We start from the raw sequence: 21699 nt of genomic DNA, 5'->3' as shown, positions 1-21699 counted from the left end.
AAAGAGCAATTGTTTTCCTGCATTTACATTGCAGAGCGGCGTCCTGTTCAGGCGGCCGCCGTTTGACAGCCAAGAGAATACAATTATATTGATGTAATTAGCGGGACGTGGAGTTTGCTGGATGGCTCGGGGGCAGCGGGCTTTTTTCAGTCGAACTCTGGCGAATAGATCAGGGAGGATTGGAAAGCTGCCGGGGGGTTGCTAGAATTGGCCCTTAGGGTTTCTGGAGGTTGAGTACATAACTGCTGAGATTTCCTATTGTGCTGTCCCCTGCCTTGGTTGAAAAGAAAATAACTTGAGGGAACGTGGGGCTATTTTTGCCAGCTTGAGATGATTAAGTTTGATTTCTAAAAACTGAAGTGGAGTCTTTAGGCTTGTACGTTAAAAACAGCGCTGGGGCCGTGTCTCCGTTCCTCTCCGAGCGCACGCCTCTGCGCTCTGCCAGCGGTGTAAACTCCAGCGTGTGCTCAGAGAAGAAGAAAGAGCTTTTCTGTTCCTGCAGCGCAGCCCCTTGCGTGGCGAGCCGGGCGCTGGCAGTGCTGCGGGCCTGAACAGCGTCAGCGCTGGAGGAGGGCGGCGATCGCCCTGGGTCCGGGAGGCCAAGCCGGCGTCTCAGAATCACAGGATCAATCAGGTTGGAAGAGCCCTCCGGGATCATCGAGTCCAACCGTTGCCCTGACACCACCATGGCAACTAGACCATGGCACTAAGTGCCATGTCCAGGCTTTTCTTAAACCCCTCCAGAGATGGTGACTCCACCACCTCCCTGGGCAGCCCCTGCCAATGGCTAATGACCCTTGCTGAGAAGAAATGCTTCCTAATGTCCAACCTGACCCTCCCCTGGCCAAGCTTGAGGCTGTGTCCTCTTGTCCTATCGCTGGTTGCCTGGGAGAAGAGGCCGACTCCCACTGCGCTACAACCTCCCTTCAGGTAGTTGTAGACTGCACTAAGGTCACCTCTGAGCCTCCTCTTCTCCAGGCTAAACACCCCCAGCTCCCTCAGCCGTTCCTCGTAGCTCAGACCCTCCAGACCCTTCCCCAGCTTGGTCGCCCTCCTCTGCACTCGCTCCAACACCTCAACACCTTTCTTGAAGTCTCACCCCCATCCGGGGATGAGCAGCCCTTGCCAAAGCTGCAGGTTATCCATACACATTCACTTCGGTGAAATAGAGACTGAGACCCTACAAAGAGCTGTCGTCCCCCTCTGGTGACACCACCCAGCTGCATCTCTAACATGGCACTGCCCACGGCACCGAAGTTTCCCCTTTGGCGTCTTGTTCCCAGCACCAGCCCAGATGAGTTTGGTCTACTGAGGATATCCCAGGCCTTGTGTTGTGTTCCTCTGACAGCAGAACCTCCTCCTGCTCCTGTAACAAAAAGGTTTGCAGAGAAGCGGAGTCTTTGGGAGCAACAAGTGAACTCCCCAGTATTTGTGCTGGTCCGTGGAAGTGGGAGCACGGCACGAGGGTCCTTGCGTGCTGGGCTGTGTCCTCCTGCTCCATGGCAGCTCTGCTCTCCAGAGGGGCTGGAGCACTGACATGGTCACAGTCTTGCTCTCCAGCCTGCCCGTATCTCTCACCTGCCTGCGAGACAGGCGGGCAGGCAGAGCTTGGGTGGGCCTTGGAGTTTCAGCGCAGCCAAAAGGTTTTATTTTAAGCTGCTCGGTGTTAAGCGGTTTCTCTTCCGAGCCCATGTGTATGTGAGCACATCTCCTGCTAGAGAGATGACTTGGTGTCACGTAGACTGATCACAGAATCACAGGATCGTTGGGGTTGGAAAGGGCCTTTAAGAGCATCGAGTCCAACTGTTAACCCAGCACTGCCAAGGCCACCACTAACCCATGTCCCTCAGCACCACATCTACACGGCTTTTAAATCCCCCCAGGGATGGTGACTCCAACACTGCCCTGGGCAGCCTGTTCCAGCACTTGACAGCCCTTTGGGTGAAGAAATTGTCCCTGATCTCCAATCTAAACCTCCCCTGGTGCAACTCGAGGCTGTTTCCTCTTGTTCTATCACTTGTGACCTGGGAGAAGAGACCGACCCCCACCTCGCTACACCCTCCTTTCAGGCAGTTGTAGGGAGCGAGAAGGTCTCCCCTCAGCCTCCTTTTCTCCAGGCTAAACACCCCCAGGTCCCTCAGCCGCTCCTCATAAGATGTAGACATTTGTGAGGTACTCGGGTGTTCATCTCGCTCTCTCTTTAGCTCTCGTAAGTCTCAAGCCTCCCCAGGGAGCGGCTCGGCTGCCCAAGTGCCTCGGCGGTTCTGTGCGCCAGGAGCTCCCTGTGTAACCAGTGCCATACGGCCCCTTGGCCTACAAGGATCAGGGTGGTCCTTTTGCACCTTAATCAGTCCCTTATTTACTTTTTACTGGTCCCTCAGCGGTGTCTCTTGCCCGCTCCGTAACGTTCTCCACTTGCTGGTTTAATTCCATCAGCAGCACGTGTCCCGGTGCTCACCACAGGCCGTCTTTTCCCCGCTGCCTGGAAATCTCAGTGCTGTGGAGCGCTGGAAGAGAAAAACTCATGAATTCACCATAACCCACCCCAGGGGCATCCTCCTGCCCTGTTGGCGTGGCTGTGGGGGGAGTGGGCAAGGCGGCGGGGGCAGAACTGGGTCTGTCGCTCTCGCGTGCTTGTGCCAGGCTCCCGAAGAGGCTCAGCGCGCTCAGGCTCGGGCTGAATCCTTATTTGCTTTTTTGCTCCCTCCCCAATCTAAAACAGAGCAAGTGAGGGTGGATGGAGGTTCTTGTTGCCTCCATCTGATAAAAGCCCGTCCCAAAGGAGACAGCGCTTTCATAAAGTACAAATTTCATGAAAACAGGTTGTTCTGAGAGCAGAGAATATGAAAGGGAAAGGGAAATGTCTTGGGGGAGGGAGGTTTGCTGAGGCGAGCGTTCAGGCGGCGTCGTGCCTTCTGGGGGTGGGATGGGCACGTGTGGCATAATCAGAGGAATTTGTACTTTTGAATTTCCAGGCGATGTAACTGCTAACGATGTCCTGGCTGTGTGCAGTAATTAACATCTGTTTCTGTATTTGAACATGCAGGCAGTGTGCTCCTCCAGACGTCCCTGCGTTCGCATCCAGGCCCCTCGGGAGATCCTGCCCTGTTGCTAATTATCGAGAGCTGTCCAGAATCCTTATCACTGCCGTGCTCGGAGGTGCAGCCATACCTGGTACGACGACAGCTCGTGCCAGAATGCTGAGCAGCAGCCGCCCTCGGAGAGAGTGAGGCCCGTGGTGGGAACAGCACTGTAAAGTCACCGCCGAAGGTGCTGAAACCACGAGGGAAGAATCGCCGTCGACCCAAAAGCAAACCAGTTCCTGTCTCCGGGCGGGACCGAGCTCCAGCCCCTCGCCAGCCGCATGCTGCGGGAAGCCCGGAGCCTTCTGAGAGCTGTGGCTCGAGTGGATGCTGAGTGACCAGAAATGGGAGGTTGGTTGCGTGTGCTGGTGCGGTGCCGATCAGCCCGGAGTCTCAGCAGCCGTTTGTTCTTACAGGCCTTTCTTTCTTCTCTGTTCACCAGCTTGGTGCAGCGGCCGCTCCTTGTAGCAGGCTCGGTGTGCTGCCGGCGGCTCCGTGCAGAGACCATCTAGCATGCTCCTCCAGCAGGTTCCGGGGACGCCAGGCTGACCTCACACCAGCTGGGCATCGGACCTGCCGAGCAGAAACCGTGTTGGGTGAGAGGCTCTTCTGGCTGCGCTTGGCTCTGTGCTGGGCTGGGAGAGGCTGAGAGGAAAAAGAGCTTTTCTCCTCCGGTTTGTAAGCACCGTTACCCCGCTTCTTGTCGCCCACGCCTCTCGTTTTTGTCTTTCTTCCGTGTTTTGATTCCTTCTTTGAGTGTTCCCTCTGCTTGCTGTCTGTGTGAAGGCCACGTGCTCTTACGGGTGGAGATACTGGTGTTCTCTGGTTTTCTTGTGAAGAAGAAACTAAGAGTGGAAGAGAAAATGTGAGGTCTTCCAGGACCTCGTGATCTTAAGCCGTGGAAACTGCATGACTGTCCCAGGTTGTGTTTGAGGCAGTGCAAGGGCAGGGAAATACTAATCTAAGAAACTCTGCATTGCTTTGCCTGCGATAACCAAAGGGCCGTGGCAGTTCCCAGCCCAGGACTGGGACAGAAAGATGATGGTGTTGTACCTTATGTGGCTGGGCTGCTTTTAGCCTGGCGATTCAGAGCCTGCTCTGCAGAGACAGGACGGGGTGGGAGGAAGCCAGTCTGAGCTTGTACCTTCAGGGTACGCTTGTGGTGTCCACTGCATGAGAGCGTCTGGTGGTGTTGTCCTTGTGTTTGAATGAGCAAGGCTGATGTGGCCTTATCCCAGGCCAGGCCTTTGGATTAATGGAATGGACACTGACATGCTGTGTGTTGGCTGATCTGGTCTGCCTGGATGCTTATGGGCTAGCTGGAGTCTCCGTGTGACTTTGGTGCCCAGCCTCAAGAGAAGGTCTGCAGGAATCTCTTACGGTTTGGGGTCAATGAGGCCAGGCCATGAGCACTCTGGTCTCTGAGTGGTGACTGTTACCAGGCAGGTGTTGGCTGAGGTTTGCACAATGGCTCGTTCTCACCTGTGGGAGGGATGAAATAACGTTCCTGCTCTTGGATCAGTTTTGATGCAGCCTTGGGGTGTCTTGTGAATGCTACTGCTGGTGTGCAAAGCCCTTGTTCCCATTGCCTCACCTTGCCAAGGTGCTTTAGCAGGCAGAGCCCGGTGGAGGGAAGGTTGGGGTCTGTAGCCCCACGTGAGGCTGTGGCAGCTGGCTATGCCTTGTAAGGCGTCTGAGAGTGACTCCTGTAATGTGATCTCCTCTCCATCTGCCTCTTTGGGTTACCATGGGCTCAGGACGCAGCAGCTGCTCTTGGTTAAGAGGCAGGCGCCATCACTGTACGTTTGATGGCCCGTTAGGGCCGGCTTTGCTGTAGCAAGGCAGCTTCTTCCTCAAAGCATCTGCATTATGTTTCAGCCTTCTCATCTCCAAGTACAGCAGTTTCCTCATGTGACCGTTATATTTGTTCAAATAACTGCTCTCCTGGGCAAATATTGCTTAAGGCGTCGTGTAATTGAACACATCCTACAGTTTCAGCTCTGTTGGTGTAGCTGAAGAGGAGCCGCTTGTGACGGAGACAGTAAGCCAGCGTAGCTACTCTGGTGAGGAAAGGGGAGCACTGTGGTGGTGTCAGACACTTACATCTCTGTCACAGCAGTTGTACCAGGTGTGACTCCAGTCATATAATTTCAATTACCGTATCATTTCCTAACAGAGGTAACGGCGTGGCTACGACGTCAGCGCGCAGAAGGATTCACGTGTTTTTCAGGATGGCCCAGGACAGCGTACAGGCGTAATCGGGAGGTGGAGAGGGGTGAGCAGGAATGTGATGCTTCTCCATTGGGTTATCACACGGAGCTGTGCTAGAAGAGGAACTTCTTGCCCCCCCTGGGTTTCACTCGCCCTGTCCCACCTCCCCTGTGCTCGTGGGGAAGGCGACAGCCTCTCTCGTGCAGCTCTCAGCGATTCTTATGCTTTTATCTCCTGGTTGTGATGGAAATGCCAAGTGCCACTGTTGTCTGTCAGGCTCATCCCCTACCTCTGCGCTTGCCTGAGGCACAGTCAGAGATGTGGTGGTTTCAGTCTAGGCCAGTTGATTGGAAATTGGAACATGGTGCCTGATTAAAGCCAGGAAAGGCCAAATTGCATAAAAATGGCAGAAGGAGACACCCAGGTACTGCTGCCCTTGTGTGAAGAGCCCGTGTGGCTCTGGACAGGGCAGTGCAGTGAAGACTGGGAGCTGCCTCTAGCAAGGGGTGCAGCTGGATGTGGCTTGGATGAGTTACATGTTTACTGTCTGTCTAATCTGTGTCGGAATTAAAGCTGTGGCTGGAGCATCTGGGGACAGTGGGCTCAGGGGACAACTCCTCCACCTCCCGCCTCGGAGACTTTGCTTTCCAAGCGCGTGCCCTGCGTTCTCACTGGCTGTGAGACTCCAGTTCGTGCCGCAACTCTCTTCCCCTCCCTTCTGCAGTGGCCAGCTCTTCATCTGCTTATCTGTCGGCTTAGCATGATTTGAAGATACAATCCCTGATGTCCTTTTGGGTATGACCTCGTGTTTGTGCTATGCCTGGGCACCTGTGGCCCTCTACGAATTCAGCTTGCTGAGTGGTTGGGAGGAACTCCACGGGTCATCAAGCCCAGTTCCCTACTGCTGAAGACAGTCATTTGTGCAGGTCATGAACTTGTCCAGGAGCTAATTGTTGGAACTAACTCTGTGCTTTTTTCCCCCAGTGCTTCTGGAGCAGCTGGTCCAGAGATCTGCTCTTTGAAAGGTTAGGAACCCTCCTCTGGCTTCCAGTATCCAGTTTTCCTGGGCTGGTTTATTGTACTTGTGCCATTGCAGAGTGTCATCTTGCAGATGAGAGATGACTTGCAAATTTTTTTCCTTCCCTGGTTCACTCTAACCTTTATGTCCTGCACCAGTTGAGGCTCCCGATGCAGATTTGTCCAGAGAAATGTGTTGAAAGCTACTTTGTTTTTCCATTGCTTCTTTTTGGGTTAGTTTTGCTGGGCCTGTTTATGTCCGTGTTGTGCTTTTGAGTGTTTTAAGCGCAGGTGGAGTTCTGAGCTGCACGGTTACTGAATGTTAGCGAGTACAGAAGAGCACTTTTTGCGCTGTTGTCACTTCTGTCGTCTGTTTTTTAATGTTTGTCCTTGCTACTTTTGCCATCTTGCCCCTGCAGGAGGGAGAGACGTCGTCTGAAACAGTCGAATGAAGGTGAACTCAATAAAGCAATGTATTGAAGAGCCAGTGCCTGGCTCTTACTCGTGGCTCTTATTCATGTTTATCTCTAGCTGTGAATGTGCAATAACAACAGTTCTGTTCTGCACAGGCTGGCACAGCCCCAGACAGGAAGATCTGCTGTTTACCAATCAACACTCTGCTCTAAGTGAGAAAGGGGGGGAAAAAATGGTTTATTGCTGCTGGGTAACCCAGAGCGTAGTTAAACCTTGCTGAAAAAAAGAGGAAACTAAGAGCACATGTGTTACTCAAGATGCGTTTTTCCTGGCAAGAGTCCTGTGTGTGTGTGATCTCCCTGCGAAGCGTCCCCGCTTATGCTGCTTCCCATTAAATCTGTAGCATATTGGTAGCAGGCAACTAAAAGCTTCCCATTTTTATAAGGCAACTGGTCTCAGCAGGCAGTCTGCCGAGGTGATTTTTCAGCCTGGCATGTTTTGTAGCTGGGGCAGTCTGTGGGCTGAGGAGGATGACAGAACTCTGCTCCAAGGATTGTAAATACAGAGAGGAAAAGAGCTGGAAATGAAATCTGCTGGTTAAAGCTTCCCAAGATTGGATGCTGTGGCTTGTCTCGTTTTGTTTCTTCCCCTTGTCTGTCTTTCTGTGGCATTACCTCGATGTTGCTAATGAGACAAACCGTGCCAGCCCGCACACGCTTCTGTTAACCCTGCGCTCGAACCAGCCACAATTGGCCGATGAACTGGGGGATGCGAGCGGCTCATTGCGCGTTGAAGCCATGTTAATTGACTTAATAGAGCACCAGGGTTTTAGAGATTTAGTTGTGGGTTTTTTTTTTTTTTAATGTGTGTACATTCGAACCCTTCTTCTTTGTTGCCATTTTCATGCTGATTCAGAAAAGGACCTTCCTGCTCTTTGGTTGTCAATGGAGATGGGTTTGAAGTTAACCCTTATTTTGAAGAAACCTTCCTGTCCCTGCTTCTCCCTCTCTTTCTCCCTGTAGCTTGTAATTGAGATGCTGATTGCCCTTTCATACTTGTGTAATCCCCTCTCTCAAAGTGACCACGATAGATTTCCAGTAGCTCACTGGATTTACAGCATCCTGTGCCAGGGAGAAGAGGAAACTCTTTTCAGACTTTGACGCTGGTTTTGTGGCTGAGCTGACTCTACGATGAATCTACTTTTCCTTGTCCATCTTTCACTTCAGGCTTTGAACATCTCTTCCCCTGCCTGCATACTTATGAAGAGTCAGTGCTGGGTATTAAATGCAGCTCAGCCCAACTCAGCTGCTGTGCGTGAGTTTCTTCTGGGTTAAAGTTGGGCCAGAACCAGTTTCAAGGCAGCTGGAAGAAGGTAAAGATCCTCAAGCTTGCCTTTGCATGTTGATGTCCGTGGCCAGAAGGATGTGCTGCTGTTTTGGACTTTGCTAAAGCGTAGCATGAAGCGTGAGGTCCTGTTCTGTGCTGGTCTAGGACTCCAGGTTAAATTATCTTGTTACCTCATTAATAGCCCATCTGGAAATCTGTTTCCAGGCAGCTAATTTCATGTAATGATATCTCTCCAAGTAGCACACCAATTTTGTTTCTCACCACGATTTGGAAAATAGCTAATTTACAGCTTCCAGTCCCCTAGATTTCCTCTAAGGGAAAACCATCTGACTCGCCTCTCTTCTCTCAGCCCTGCTGCCCCATAACAACATTTGGGTGGGTCAGTTTTACCCTGCTCTCCATTTCCCTCTCCTCCCATTTGCAGTGCTTGCGAACCTGAAGACTTCGTGGCCCTGGGAGGTAGGGCAGTGCTCTCTGAGTCACACGACTATGCCCCGAGTCACACGGGAAGCTCTGTTGTAGAGCACGAGGGCTGAAAAAGCCGCCCACGTCCCAGCTGAGTGTGCCAACCACCGGCCCGTCCTTCCTGTTATACCTATGCCTCAGTCTGTCCTTGGAGGTACCTTCCCACCCCTCCCTGCCAGAAGCTCTGCAAGGAGCTGGAACTTGCTGACACCTTAATTGCCTGCCAAGACTGCAGCACGCGGGCTGCCTTGGAGTGCTGGCTTGGCAGGTGAGGACAGGAAGAAAGAGCAGCAAAACTTTTTCTTGTCACTAAGACACCAGCTTTGTGCAAGACACCTGCTCAGCACGGAGTGTTCTGGTTTGCTCTTGCTGCACTTGAGCCGTAGAGCTCTGGTTGGGTCGGTGTTCAGCATCTTGGACTTCAGTCTGTTCTGCATCTGTCTGAGGTGGATGTCTTGTTGCTTGTCTGTCTGCTCTTTCCCCCCTGTCTTGTGGAAAAAGGGAGATTGTTCACCCTTCCTCCCCTGGGGTTACTTCTTTTATCAGAGGCATCTCAGCCTGGTGGATACAAGTCATGCTCTGCTTGGTGGCGGTACGTGGCTTTGCACGTCCTCTGGTTCTGCCACCCTGCCGCGTGGGGCTGGGAGCCCAGCTGTGTACCACCTGCTGTGCACACAATGCTTGAGCTTCTTTTCCTTGCTTGGTTGGCATGACACACCGTCAGGTCTCCACTCTGCACCCTTCTTCAGTTAGCCTGTGCCTGGTCTCCTCTGTGACTTTATAACCCTACGCTGGCAGGTCTTGTGCTGCGTACCTTACCCATCCCTGCGCCCCGTTCCCTGCTTACCCAGGGCCCCGTGAGCGTGTCCCTACTGCAGTGGTAGGTGGGGAGATCTCCTCCTGTGCATGGTGGTGAGGTTGGTAGAGGGCCATGTCTTCATGGTCTCCTCCAGCTTGATGCTCCAAGCCACCCCCAGCTCCTCTAGCTTCACTCCTCTGCCCCTGAACTCCTTCGTGTTGAGGGTGTGGGAGTTACGTCCTGCAGTCCCCAGAGAGGAGGCTGCTCCTGCCGGCGCTGTGTGTGGGGACTTGGACATTCAAAGCTCTTCAGGAACCCTTATTTCTCCCTGCAAGGAGCAGGTTGCACGTGAGTGAGAGTAGAGAGCTCCTCCTTTGCTGTTGAGGGTAGTACCAGGTCCCAGCCTGCCTTAACTCCCCTGCCTGGGGGCTGACTCACACAGCAGAGGGAAGAGAAGGGCTGGTACTTGCAGCTTCAATCCTAGAATTAAGCCTCCTGCTCTGTGGCTTCTTCTGGGCACAACTTTGAGGGATGTTTTTCCCCCAGGTACGTGGTGTGCCTTCTCCTGGGCGTGCTGCTGGCCCGGCACCTCAGACAAGAGCTGTCGAGTGTGGCTGTGTTTTCATTCCCGGAGCAAGGGAGTAGCTCAGAGGTGATTTTATTTATAGGTTGGGGGAGTGGAGGAATTAATGAAGTGAAAAAGTCTTGTCCCTGAGTCTGGGAGGCAGAGAACCAAGAGAGGTTGGAAAGCTCAGGCAGGAGCTGAGCTGGCTGGTGTTGCATGGACGAATAAATTAATTAAGAAAAGGAGGGTGGGGGATATCCCATCACAAGGAGGAGGCTCCTGCACATGGGACCAGCCGGGGTCGGTCTGCCTCACTGGTTTCCTCAGCAGGCTGGAGCAGCTCCAGGGACCTCTGTCTCTTCTTCCTGCTGCGAGCCAAAGGGAAGAGCTTGGGGCTGATCCTAGGAGGATCTAGGAAAGGTTGATCCTGCCACTTCCTAGATACACTGAAACACGTGGGCTAGTTCCCTTTTTCTTTTTCTTTTTTTTGCTCTCTTCAGAGCCAAAACCTACTTTGGAGCCAGAGGGAAGGAAAGGGGGTTGGGCAAACCAAGCTCTCCACCCTTCCTGCCAGCTCTGCTGTGGGTGGTATGACAGCAGAGCTGGGGCCCAAAGGGTCAGGACTGGTGCTGAGGAATAGGGTTTATCTGGAGCATCCAGGCAACGGCTCTGCTGTCCCGGCAGCAGGAGGAACCTCCATGGGAAAGCTTTGCCGTCCTCAGCTTGCTGTGAGTGCCTGCTGCTCAGGGTGCTGATGGGGCAGTTTGAGGAAGGGTCTGCCTCACATGCAAACAGATCAGGGTAAGTGGGTGCGAGCGGCTCGGAGGTGGAAGGATCAAATCTGATTTTATTTTGGAAGCAGTTAAACAGCGTCAGTTGAAACCTGGTAATTATCACAGCTGCAAGGTGCAAAAACCCCAAAATCCAAACTCAGCATCTTGCTAAGGTGCTTAACTGTTAATTTCCATGAATGAGATCCACCCTTCTCAAGACACTTCAATCTGGTCATATTGTTGCTTCCTCTCCCGATTAGGTAGGTGAGATTAATTAGGAGGAAAATCCTGCTCCCGCGTGCCAAGGCAGAGGAGCTCTTGGCAGTTCGCTCCCCTTCCGCGGCTCAAGCCTCCCCGTTCAGCACGGGCGAGGTGCCTGCAGAGCATCTCCCTTCCTCAAAAACAAGGCTGAGTGCTTCCAGAGAGGCTTTCTTCTTTGTAGGCTTCTTTAAATGACCCCCTCCCTTGCTAGAGTGTAGTTTCCGTTCTCACCTTTACTTCTTGCGGGCTCCTCGTTTGCTCAGTGTTGGCCAAAGGCGGTTTCTGCTCCGCGTGGCGAGCGCGTACATGCTCTGCATGGAGTTGTAACGCTGCCACTCCTCCTGTTTTCAAACAGGTTCCTCCCCTCCTTGGGCCAACGTTCCCCCCCTAAATATTGTTCGTGGGCTGCTCTCACCTGGCGTGAGGGGTGACCCTGAAGGAAAGGATTTACTGCTTTGCCTGGAGAAATCCGATTTCACGCCGCGCTCGCAGGCAAGCAGCCCACTCAGACCTGACACTCTCGGAGATCCCTCCGACTTAGCTACTTTATCCTCCACCTATTTATAGATCCCTTCCTCTTCCCCAGCTCCACCCACCGTGGGGTTTTACCGCACCGCTTTAAAGCAAGGCTCCCAACCTCTCCTCTCCCCGCAGAGCGTCCGCGTTGAGCTGCCTGCTCGGGCTCCCCGGTGCAGACCTGGCAGAGGACGGGCCGAGGCACGAGGAGCGCGTCGGGAGCCGGCAGTGATGCGGGCAGCAGGCATGTCTCTCGCCTGTTGTGGTGAGCTAAAACCGGCGTTGCTGTGTGGAGGAGGAGGAAGAAAAGGGTTCAGCTTTTCCAGCTTGAGAGTCAGCTGAGGAAGTGGTCTCCAGCCAGCCTGTGGGATTGCTTTATTTGGCAGCTCAGCTCTGCTCGAGGAGGGAAAAAAGCCTCTTAACTGACTGAGCATCCTGCCTTCTGTTTAGCTCAGCCTGCAGCGAACGGTACGGGGCTGCGTTTCTACTCTATCTTGCCTTTATTTATTTACTTTATCGTGGTAGAATCCAAGTCTTGAGGTGAGAGACGAGAGTTTGTTCTTCTAGCAGGTCTCTTAGTTGCATCGCCCACGGCTGCTGGGGCACGTGTACGCTGGGGATGGGGGAGCCGCAGGGATGCCGTAGGTGTGGGACAACCGACGTCTCCAGTTAGACTCGAGCTGGCGATACTTGGAAATACTCTTCCCCTCACATCACATGGCTTTCATTTAGCCAGAAAATCAGATTCATTACAAATTAACTGCTTGAATAGCAGGAAATAAGAGGGGAAGCGCCAGGGATCCATTTTGGCTGGATCTGCAGAAATCAGTGAAGTCTTGCTGTTAGGCAGGTAGCGGAGATGTGTCGGCCGATGCACAGCAGTTGGGGAGCCCAATTAAACCGAGGAAATCGAGGTAGAGAAAATTATATTCTCGGGCTTTTTTTTTTTTTCAGTTTTGTTAGTCCAGGCGTTGCAGGTTACAGAGAAAAGACCACGACAGAGCGGTTAATGTTCTCCAGCTAATGGCCTAATGCAGGCACGGTCCGGTATTAAGCTCGTAGCAAAACTGCACCTGCTCCTTGGGCTGCTGCACTCGAGAGTCTGTTATCTATCAAGGCCTTTCTTCATCCCTTAGAGCAATACTGGGATTGAAAAACTGTATTTTAAGAGTGTCTGTTTCAGCCTTTTTACTGCACAAAGTAGTGTCTTCGCAAAGGTCTCTCTACAGTTCATTCATCTATAAATCCTGGTGGGTAATTGAATAAGCTCAGCTGTGCTAATTTTTTCTTCTTCCTCGTTTCTGCTTTTTTGCTCTGTTAAATATTCCCTTGATCCATTCCTTCTTGACACACAGAAATCTGATTGCCATGCCTTTTTCCTTTAAGGAGAGACATGTACGTTTAAACTTGAATACAAGCGGAAACAAAACGTTTCTGTGGTTTGACTGTGAGGATGCTCCAAGAATAAATTCTAAGAAGTAGGAAAGCAAGAGGAAGCGAAGGAGCAACAGTCAAAGCCCCAAACCTGCTTCTGTGGGTAGGGGGCTGCTCAGTATCAGCTAAAAGCTGGTGTCAGCTGAAAGTATTTCATTGCACTGCATGAAAACATACCTGTGCAGATACCCAGCCTGTTTTCAGCCTTACTGGGGCATTAGTGGGGAAGAGAAAAAGGAAGATTTTATTTTACATACAAGAAAAAGAAGATCTCCCCACTGCCTACAAGCCATCAAATTGTACTCCTTGTAGCTGAGGTAACTGAAAACCCGGTGTGCTGGTCACAGCCTGGAGCTTTCTGGATAACCTTTTTGTGCGTGTGATTCCCGAGGGCTGCTGGTTTGGGCTCTGAGACTTGCTTGTCCCCTGTTCTGCTGCTTTACCGTGGTGGCAAGGGCTTTCTGCTGGGCTCTGGTGTGCTTTCCTCTGCTAGTCGGGCTGCTTTCCCCGTGCCTGGGAATTCCTGGTGCTTAACTGGGGAGAGCCTCTTCCAGAGCCCTCGTACTCCCCATCTCCAGGCAGTAAAAACTGGAATCAGTGAAACAGCCCATCCCATCCCAGTGAGTGCTGGGCTGGGGATCCTGCTCAGGGTGTGCATTAATGGGCTTCTGAAAATGAAGGGTTGTTGCTTAAATCATACCTTATCTTTCTCTCTTTTTCTTTCCCTTTTTTTCCCCCCTTTCTCTTTTGTTTTATTTTTTTCAACTCCTGATCAGAACCGACCTTCCTTTCTCCAGTGTGTTGGGAACTTTACAGCAGCCCATGCCGCAGCACCTCGCCTGTTCCACCCGAACTACCTGTGCCACTGGCTTGGACCTAACCTAGGATAAATCTCAGCGTGGCCTGGGTAGGGGGGAACCATGGGGAGCTCTGCCTCATCGCTGGCCGCAGAGACTGAGTCGGACCACGGCTTCGCTGGCGCGCCCTACCCGGGGCACCCGGCCGTGAGCTGGTATAGGAGTAGTCACGGTGGCCCCGTTTGGGAAAGTGCCCTTATAACGCGGCAGCACCAGCATTTACAGCACCGGGTGCGAAGGTAAGGAGGAGGGGAAGGAGCCTGCTTACCTGCTTACCTCTCAGCTTGAATCCGGGGTGGTGCATATGGGAGATAAGTTGCTTTGCATCCTATCGGGTGTTTCCTAACCCTTTCATTGAGAGGCTCAGTTCAATTCCTCGTGACAGCTAGAGCCGAATTTCCACCAGTTTCAGTGATGCCAAGCCACGTCCTTTTCACAGGGCTGCTGATGCCTCCTGCAGAACAGACTGCAGGACTCATCCCAGCTCTTCCTCACTCACCTACATGGTGAAGGTGGCTGCCTGGGAATGGGACCTCAGCTCCTTTAATGAGTTTGCCATGTTCTTGTGGCTCCTCTTCGTCCTGACCTCCCAACCACACCGTCAGTGTCGCAGATAGAGGACTGTGATTCCAGGTTGGGTGGCGATAAGCAGCAAGAGTTTCTGAAATCAAAAGAGCAAGAGAAGCTATTCTCATGCAAAAGCAGTGAAACATTTTTGGATACCAGATCCAGGGGAACGAAACACACCAAACCAGAATCGCTCTGAAAAAGAGCTCAGTGTTTCCAACCCTCAATTTCTATCCCTCCTCGATAAAATCAGCACCTCAAATGTGTCTCTGAGTCATTGCCTCTGCCCCTTCCCCGTCAGCCACTTGCAGTGAGGAGTTTTTCTTCACGTTGGAGGGCTGGTGTCCTGCATTCAGCCTCTGACAGGTTGAGAGGTATGTCAGAAGCATCTAAAAATCCTCTGCCTGGGGGCTTGGCTACAGAGGCTGCCGTGTTTTGTGCTATTAATACCTGAGCCTTTGCCCAGCGCCTGCTTTGTGTAGATTCCAGCCTGGTTGGTGTTTGTACTTGCTTGAGTCTGTTTGGAGCCGCTGGTCTTTTAGGAATAGCTGCTTGCTTCTGAGCATCCCCGAGCTGTTGTGGCTTTCCACTGGAGGCGTTTGCTGTGATAGTCATGTAGTATCTGTCGTGTGGTCCTCGTTTTCTTGCCTTTCTGCTGCTGCAAGTCCCAGCGAGTCTGCTTCACGGTGGCCGGTGCAGACTCCGAGGCAGGCGACGTCGTGCTTTGCTCCTTCGTAGCCCTGTCTTGGGTTTTCTTGTTGAGCTGGTAACGGTGTGAAACCAATTAGCTGTTGTCTTTGCTCTCAATCATGGACTTGAGTTCCTAACAATGCCCAAAAGGCCTTCAAAAAGGGTGTTTTATGCAGTTATGCTGTGTGTACTGACCGTTGTGGCTGGCCCACAGTTCTGGTGGGTGATCTGTGCTGTGTAGGTTTGTCCCCTCTAGTTTAGAGGGACCCTGCGACCAGAGCTGGGTCCTTCCTGCAGGATTATTCCTTCCAGAGTGCTGCCTTTCCCCCTGTTTCCTTGAAGAGCTGGGGGAGGTGTCGATGGCTCACAAATGACCACGCCGGCATGCCCGTGCACAGCCAGCGCTGAGATTTAGGAGCTTCCAGTGCAACGCTGGCACCGGGCGCTGAAAAGGTGGTGGCTCTGCAGCCTCATGTGTGCCAGCTGGGACTGCTCGTGATTCAAAGTCTGTAGCTTGGAGGAGCTTGAGAAACCAAGTGAAGTCTTGACACGTGGAAATAAATTTCCTGAACAACCAGCCTTCGTGGTGGAGCGGATGTTGGGGCAAGAACAGGAACTGCCGGTCTCGGTGCAGATAAAGCCGGTGTCCTGTTAGGACAGGAGTGGTTTAGCTGATAATTATGTATTTCCCCTGCTAAAGGGAGAAGAGAACTCATCCCAGCTAAGTGCTGCGTGGTTCCTGGAGACAGGAAAATCACTGGCCGTGATTCACTGAGCAGTGAATCGCGTGGGAAGAACCCGCTTTAGGCGATGATTATGGAAGTGGGTTCAAAAGACCTGCTGAGATCAGGCAGGCTGGCGGGCATCAAAGGACCTGTGGTTCCCATGGTGAGACGGGTGAGACAACAGGGTGAAGAAGCGGCGGGTGATTGGTTTCCAGAGAGGAACAGATAAATATATTCTTTAAAAAAATGAAGTCAGTCAATAGAACAAGTCAGGGTAGGTGGCCCTGCCTCTGAATGTCCTCGTCCCTGGAGTCCTGTAGCGCAGGAAGGAAGCGGAGTACTGGGGAGTCAATCTGAGGCTGGACAGGAGTCCTGGGATAGACTTTGCTTTTCCTGCTGGTTTCCTGTCCCTGCCTGTGGCCGCCTGCAGAGCTGATAACGCGTTGGCTGCTGTAGAGCGGCACAGAGCCAGCCTGCTCCGGGCTGCCTCGGGGATGGACGCAGACCGTCCTTGGCTGTGAAACAGGGACACGAGTACTTCAGGAGTGACTTTGGCCCGTACGTGGTGAGGAACTGGGGGAAGCTTTCCTCATGGTGGGGTGGGAATTAGGGGAGGAATCAGTGCTGTTTGGCTTTCAAGGTGTTAGAAGCTGGGAGGAGGCTGTGTTGTCTCCTGTTGCCTGGGTGAGGCTTGTGGTCTGGAGTTCCCTGTCTGCTGAAGAGAGGTGGACATGAGGGAGAAGAAGGGCCTTAAAGGTAGAAGCAGTAGACTTGTGACATCCAGATTTGAGTCCCTGCTCTCTTCTGGACCAGGCCACACAGGCTCTTTCTAGGTGTCAGCGTCGCACCTTTTAAACAGGAGCGTGTCCTTGCCTTCCCCACGTGCCAGGAGAACGTAGCTGCTTAAAGCCTAGAGGAGCCAAGTGTTACATGCACGGTAGTTCAAGGGATCTTATTGCTGAAATCTCTGCTTAGGGCAAAGATGTTGGCTTTAAATACATCCTTGGTAGCTGTGTGTAGCCAGACAAATTCTGGCTTAGTTACAGATCCCCTTGGGCTCCTCCTTGCTTGTATGCTTAAAGGTGTTTGGCCTGGGCTATTGTTGGATGAGAGCGTTCAGCTGAGCCTGCAGACCCATCGTGGCAGAGCTTCCTGACGTGCCAAGCCCTTCATGAAGCTCGGAGCAGCAGGGTGCAGTGCCACGAGGCCGGGTGCTGGTGGCAGGACACGGCTCCGCTGCTGCAATTGAATGGTTTGGGAGCTGTGGGCTCGTGGTGGCTTCTCCTGCTGGAAGGGGCAGTGGCAGCTCTTCATCGAGCATCCTTCCATGTCTGAAAGGTGTTAGGAGGGAACTGGGCACTGAAGTGTCTCCCAGATGAGATTTAAGGGAGTGTTTCTATTCACCTAATCTTCATTCCCTGGCTGTTCATAAAGGGAGATAACGGGCTCCTGTCCTGGTCAAATTCTTGATGGGACCCAGAGATGACTGGGATCTTGATGGGACCATCAGAGAGATGGGGCTCTTCCCTGCTTGGGTCGCTGTGGCCCTTTCAGTGAGGTCTCTGCCAGAGCTGGGTACATGTTAGCACCAGGCTGGTGGGCTGGGAGGATTCGTACGTTGCAGAGCACTTTGGATGTCTTGTGAAGGGTTCATAGCACTGAGAACTGCTTGAGTTCGCTCCGCTCAGGAGAGGCCTTTCGGGGAAAGTGTTGCAAGATCTGTGCAGCTGAATCCAAGTGTCTCTGCCCACCAGTTTGGTTGAAGCTCTCTGAGCTCCTTCCTTTTACAGAGAATATATGTTTTCTGGGGTTTCCTGCAGCATTCTGCAAAGGCTTTGTATTTTTTTATAAAAACCTCTTCAGACTGAAATACCTCTGGGCCTCAATGGCTGGGGAGGGAGGAACAAACTCTTTCATTTTTTTTTTAAATGCTAAAAATATAGAAATCCCTCTGCTTTTAGAGGGAAGCGAGGAGACCTGCTTTTGTTGTTGGCAGCTGGTGGGAGGGCACTTGCTGTACCCCTCCCCATTCAACTTAAGCACCACTTAATTCTGGAGAGAAACCCAGAGCGAGACATCTGTGACCTCAGTGTTTGTGACCCCCGTGGCTTAAATGCGTGAAAAGCAACAAGTCAGAACTGCTGGGTAACATCACACAATCCTGTCTCAGGGGCTTTGAGCTTTCTTGAGGCTGGTGGGGATGTTAAAAGGGGACACTGGCTTATCAGTGAGTGGCAGGGAGCCACATGGAGGGGGGATGCGGTTGTGTGCAGCTCCTTCCCTCCCTCCCGTGTTGTGGCCCTTCGCCTCTGAGCGCAGCATAAGCAGAACTGGTGTGTAGAGGATGTGTTACTTGTTGGGGAAGCCAAGGCCCAGAGGAGGAGTGAGAAGTCTGGGGAGAAAAGCTAGTGATAAAACATCAGGTGACTCTGCAGGGTGTCCCTGCTTCTGTTTTCTGGCATCGGACCTCAGGTCTGGCATCAGCCTCGGGGGGTCTGACAGCCTCGGCGGGCCGGTGCCCGTGCTCTTTGGGGTGCAGTTACCCCGGCAGAGCTGGGTCTGGGGCTGTGGGTTGGGGCAGGCACAGTTCCCTGGTTGTTATCAGCAACCTGCTTGGTTCTGGGTGTGCTCAGGGAGCTGATTTTGCACCTTGCAAGAATCACAGCCTGGCTGAGGTTGGGAGGGACCTCTGAGGTCCACCTGGTCCAACTCTTCTCCTAACTCTCCATGCAAAGAAGGGAGACGTGTGGCTGTGAACAAGCTGGGGACAGCCCAAATCTGCTCTGACTCTATATCCACTGAGGAGGGAAAGAGAGACCACTCTTCCAAACCACAGGAGTACTAACATCAGCTCTGATATTCAAGACATGCCTGTTCATCACACCAGAGTGGAGCTCCTGTTCCCCAGGTGCTGCAGTGAGGTGGATGCGTCCCTGTGCGGGTTGTGCTCCCTCTGGAAATCGCTGTGACATCGAAGCTCAGCCGGGATTTGGTAGAGCAACGATGCTGCAGGTTGTCGTGGATACCTGCTTGATGGAAACATCGGGCTTGTAACTCTTTGCTCGCCAGTTCTCCCCAAAGCACGTGGCAGCTGGAATGATGTCTTGCTCAAGAAGGGTTGCAGTGCCCAGGAGCTGGCAGCACGGTATGCTATTCCATCTGCCTGAGGCTTCCAGTCCTGCCCATCCGCTCTCCGTGCTGGCTGCTCCAGCAATCCGCTCACTCACAAAGCCTCTTAGTTGGTTAAATTGAGGCTATTTATAGCTCTGGAGCCATGAAGAACTTGGAGGATGCTGCAGAGCAGCGGACACCGAAGTTCTCAGTAGGTACCGAAACAAACTCTTCCTTTGCTCCCCATCTGCCCCCCAACCTTCCCCATCTCCATTTCCCACAAGTGCAGGTAACAGGGCTGTCCTGCCCGCTTACCCTCGCCAAAGAGAGGGCAAAATCCAGGGCAGAGAGTCAACTTGAGAGCGTGTCCTTGTCTTAACGCAGTGGGGTTGGCTGAGATCTGAACAGAAATGCCTGAACCCCTTGTCTGGACTGTTGTTGTCACAGCATGGAGAGCACAGCAGACCTGTCCCTTCCGTAGTGCCACCTTTAAGGAGATAAAACAGCACCGTTACCTGGTTTTGGGGTGCTCCCCACTGCGGTAGCTGAGCACTCTTGCTCCAGGGAAGTGGGTTCAGGTCCTTCTCCAAGTGCAGCTGCTGGGTGATTTTGCTTTGGTGCTCTCAGGATGCTGCACTGCGTGAAGGAGGTTAGCACCCAGCTTTGGCTGTGCGGAGATCCGTGGTCCTGACCTCTTCATCTCTTTTGGGAGCAGATCCTGGAGTTATGGTTTAGCTGTGAAGGAAGCTGGCTGCTCGTGCTCTGTGCTGCGGCAGCGGGTGGTCGGGGGGCTGGTAGAGCCCTTTGGTGCTCTGTTTGGAGCAGGCGTGTTTCCAGATGCAGGTATGCTGAGGGTGGAGTGGGAGAGGGGGTTGGTAGGTGGTGAATTTTTTGAGTTGTTTTTATTTTTTAAGAGCAAGGAATAGTAAGAGGAGCCAGAGCAGGTTTTTTTTCTTCCAGAACAACCCTTCTGTATTGCTCCCTTGACTTTTTATTGGCTGCAGAGGCAGGAGCTTGGTCTAGTGTTTCATGGCAAATCACTTGCGCCTGTGAGAGGTGTCACACACGTAGCCTGGAGCTGTGAAGTGGTCTCAGTCCCCCAGAAGGAGCTGATGGATGGATGTGATGACAGCAGGAAGCTCAGGAGCCTGCCTGAGCTGCTGCAAGGAAGGAGAAAATGTAGGAAAGTGTGTATGTGGGGGGTTATTTCTTCTCCCAGCGTGAGCACCACAAGCCTGTCCACCTAATGTTGTGCAGCATCTGTCCTGGAGGGAGATGGGTCTGCATTAACCTCATGCTCCTGCTGTTGTGGGCTTGTGAGAGGGCAAGAACAGCCTCCTGCTTTCTGCCCGTGGGGAGGGCAGGGAGCTCCCTGCCCCTCCGAGCTGTTCGGTGCTGCCAAGTGGCCAGGCATTCCCTGCCTTCGTTCCAGAGCTTATAGCATCCCTCCGAAAATATCAGGTACTGGGTGCTGCAAAAAGCACATGCTGCATTTCTCTGACCAGTAACTTAATCCAGTTTGACACCGGTGGCTCTGGGCTCGGGTCTCCGGCTAACTGGATTCCGAAGCGGAGAGGGGAAGAACGCAGAGCTGCCGTCTCCCTTCGCCCGCTGCGGGTGCCTGGCCTCGAGCTGGCCGTGCCGCTGAAAGGCTGCCTTGATCCCCGCTCGGCCGGAGGCTGGTGCGTGGAGGGGACGGAGGGGAGCGTGTACTCAGCGAACCCTCTGCAGGCCTTTGTTCTCTGGGATGAAACAGCCCCCCTGGTGCGGGGCTACCCGAACAGAAGGGCAGTTGTTCGAGGGCCACAGAGAGGACAGATGAGCCGTGCTCAGATGCTGTTTGCGTTTGGCAGCCGGGGCTGCATCTGCCTGTTCCTGCCCAGGGATCCCCAACGCACCCAGGTAGCTGTGCCTTACCAGCCACCCTCCTCAACACACTGCCCTGGGCTTTTATTTGCATTCCCATGCTTCTCCCCCTCTGCCTGGCACTGGTAAGGCCCCGGCGATGCAGCCAGCAGCCCGTGCCAGCCCGTTCATCTCACAGCATCCATGCCCACAAGCACCGCTGAATCCCTGCGAGGGGTAGGTGCTGAAGGTCGCCGTGAGGAGGTGTGAAGAACTGATCTGAAGAGAAAGAAGCTGCTCCCGCGTTACAGATGGCATTTCTGAGGCTGCAGCAGGACGTTCAAACCAGAAGGAAACTTGAAGTGAAGTGTGAACGCAGCCCGCAGCCCTTCTGGATGGCGGTGGGCCGAGCAGCAGGAGGCTCGGGGCAGCGCAGGGGGTGAGGAGGAGAGTTTGGGCTGCAGGTGCTTAAAGGCTGCCAAGGTGGCAGCTTGCTGGGAGCTGGAGGGGCCTCGCCTGCCCTTGCCCAGAGCGGTTCAGAGCTCAGCTTTGTCTCCAGACACACGGGTTCAAGCCCTGCTGCTCCCAGCGCTCGGAGTGGTGTCGCATGCTGGGGCTTGCAGAGAGCTGGGCTCCCGCATTTGGAGCGTGGCAGATTCACTAGAGCAAAAGGAGGTGTTGGGAGGCTGGCTCCTTGCACCAGGACAGGGTGTCCAAACCCCCTGGCCTTCAGTAGCGTTCCCCAACGGTGGAGCGGGGAGAAGGGGGACACAAGCAGGATCTTTTGTCTTCCTGAAAACCTGAGTTTAACCTGCGTACCTTGGAAAAGTGAAACTATAGATAGATAGATGTTGTGTATGCGTGTGTGTATGTTTCCCCTCTGCTTCCTTGGGACACTGAGGAGACACCTTTTATTCAGAGTTTGATGTTGGCTGGCCTGTGCGCCATGTGGCAGTGAGACTTCCCATCGGACTAGTGCCACCAGCTGTAGCAAGTGGGTCCTCTTCAACCTCCTGAGG

General features: G+C 53.2%; 1 protein-coding gene and 1 long non-coding RNA gene across 11 annotated transcripts in view; both read left to right on the top strand.

Moving 5' to 3' along the window:
• CAPN15 (calpain 15) overlaps window positions 1–21699 on the top strand; it is a 62958-nt gene that overhangs the window by 4226 nt on the left and 37033 nt on the right. For 3 of the 10 annotated variants that reach the window (XM_068420173.1, XM_068420171.1, XM_068420179.1), the window contains exons 2-5: window positions 3047–3434; window positions 3526–3679; window positions 7952–8097; window positions 13662–13981. In XM_068420173.1, coding sequence (XP_068276274.1) covers window positions 13806–13981 — 176 coding nt within the window. In that variant the 5' untranslated portion in view covers window positions 3047–3434; window positions 3526–3679; window positions 7952–8097; window positions 13662–13805. The other 7 variants (XM_068420172.1, XM_068420174.1, XM_068420175.1 and 4 more) reach the window with 7 other exon arrangements.
• LOC137674646 (uncharacterized) lies at window positions 13988–15576 on the top strand. Its single transcript, XR_011049842.1, has 2 exons — window positions 13988–14683; window positions 15297–15576. It is a non-coding gene; the product is annotated as an uncharacterized lncRNA (long non-coding RNA).

The sequence above is a fragment of the Nyctibius grandis genome, chromosome 30 (genome assembly GCF_013368605.1).
Source record: "Nyctibius grandis isolate bNycGra1 chromosome 30, bNycGra1.pri, whole genome shotgun sequence".
Classification (NCBI taxonomy): domain Eukaryota; kingdom Metazoa; phylum Chordata; class Aves; order Nyctibiiformes; family Nyctibiidae; genus Nyctibius; species Nyctibius grandis.
The sequence above is the reverse complement of the archived record's forward strand: the minus strand, read 5'-3'. Positions and strand labels throughout refer to the sequence as shown.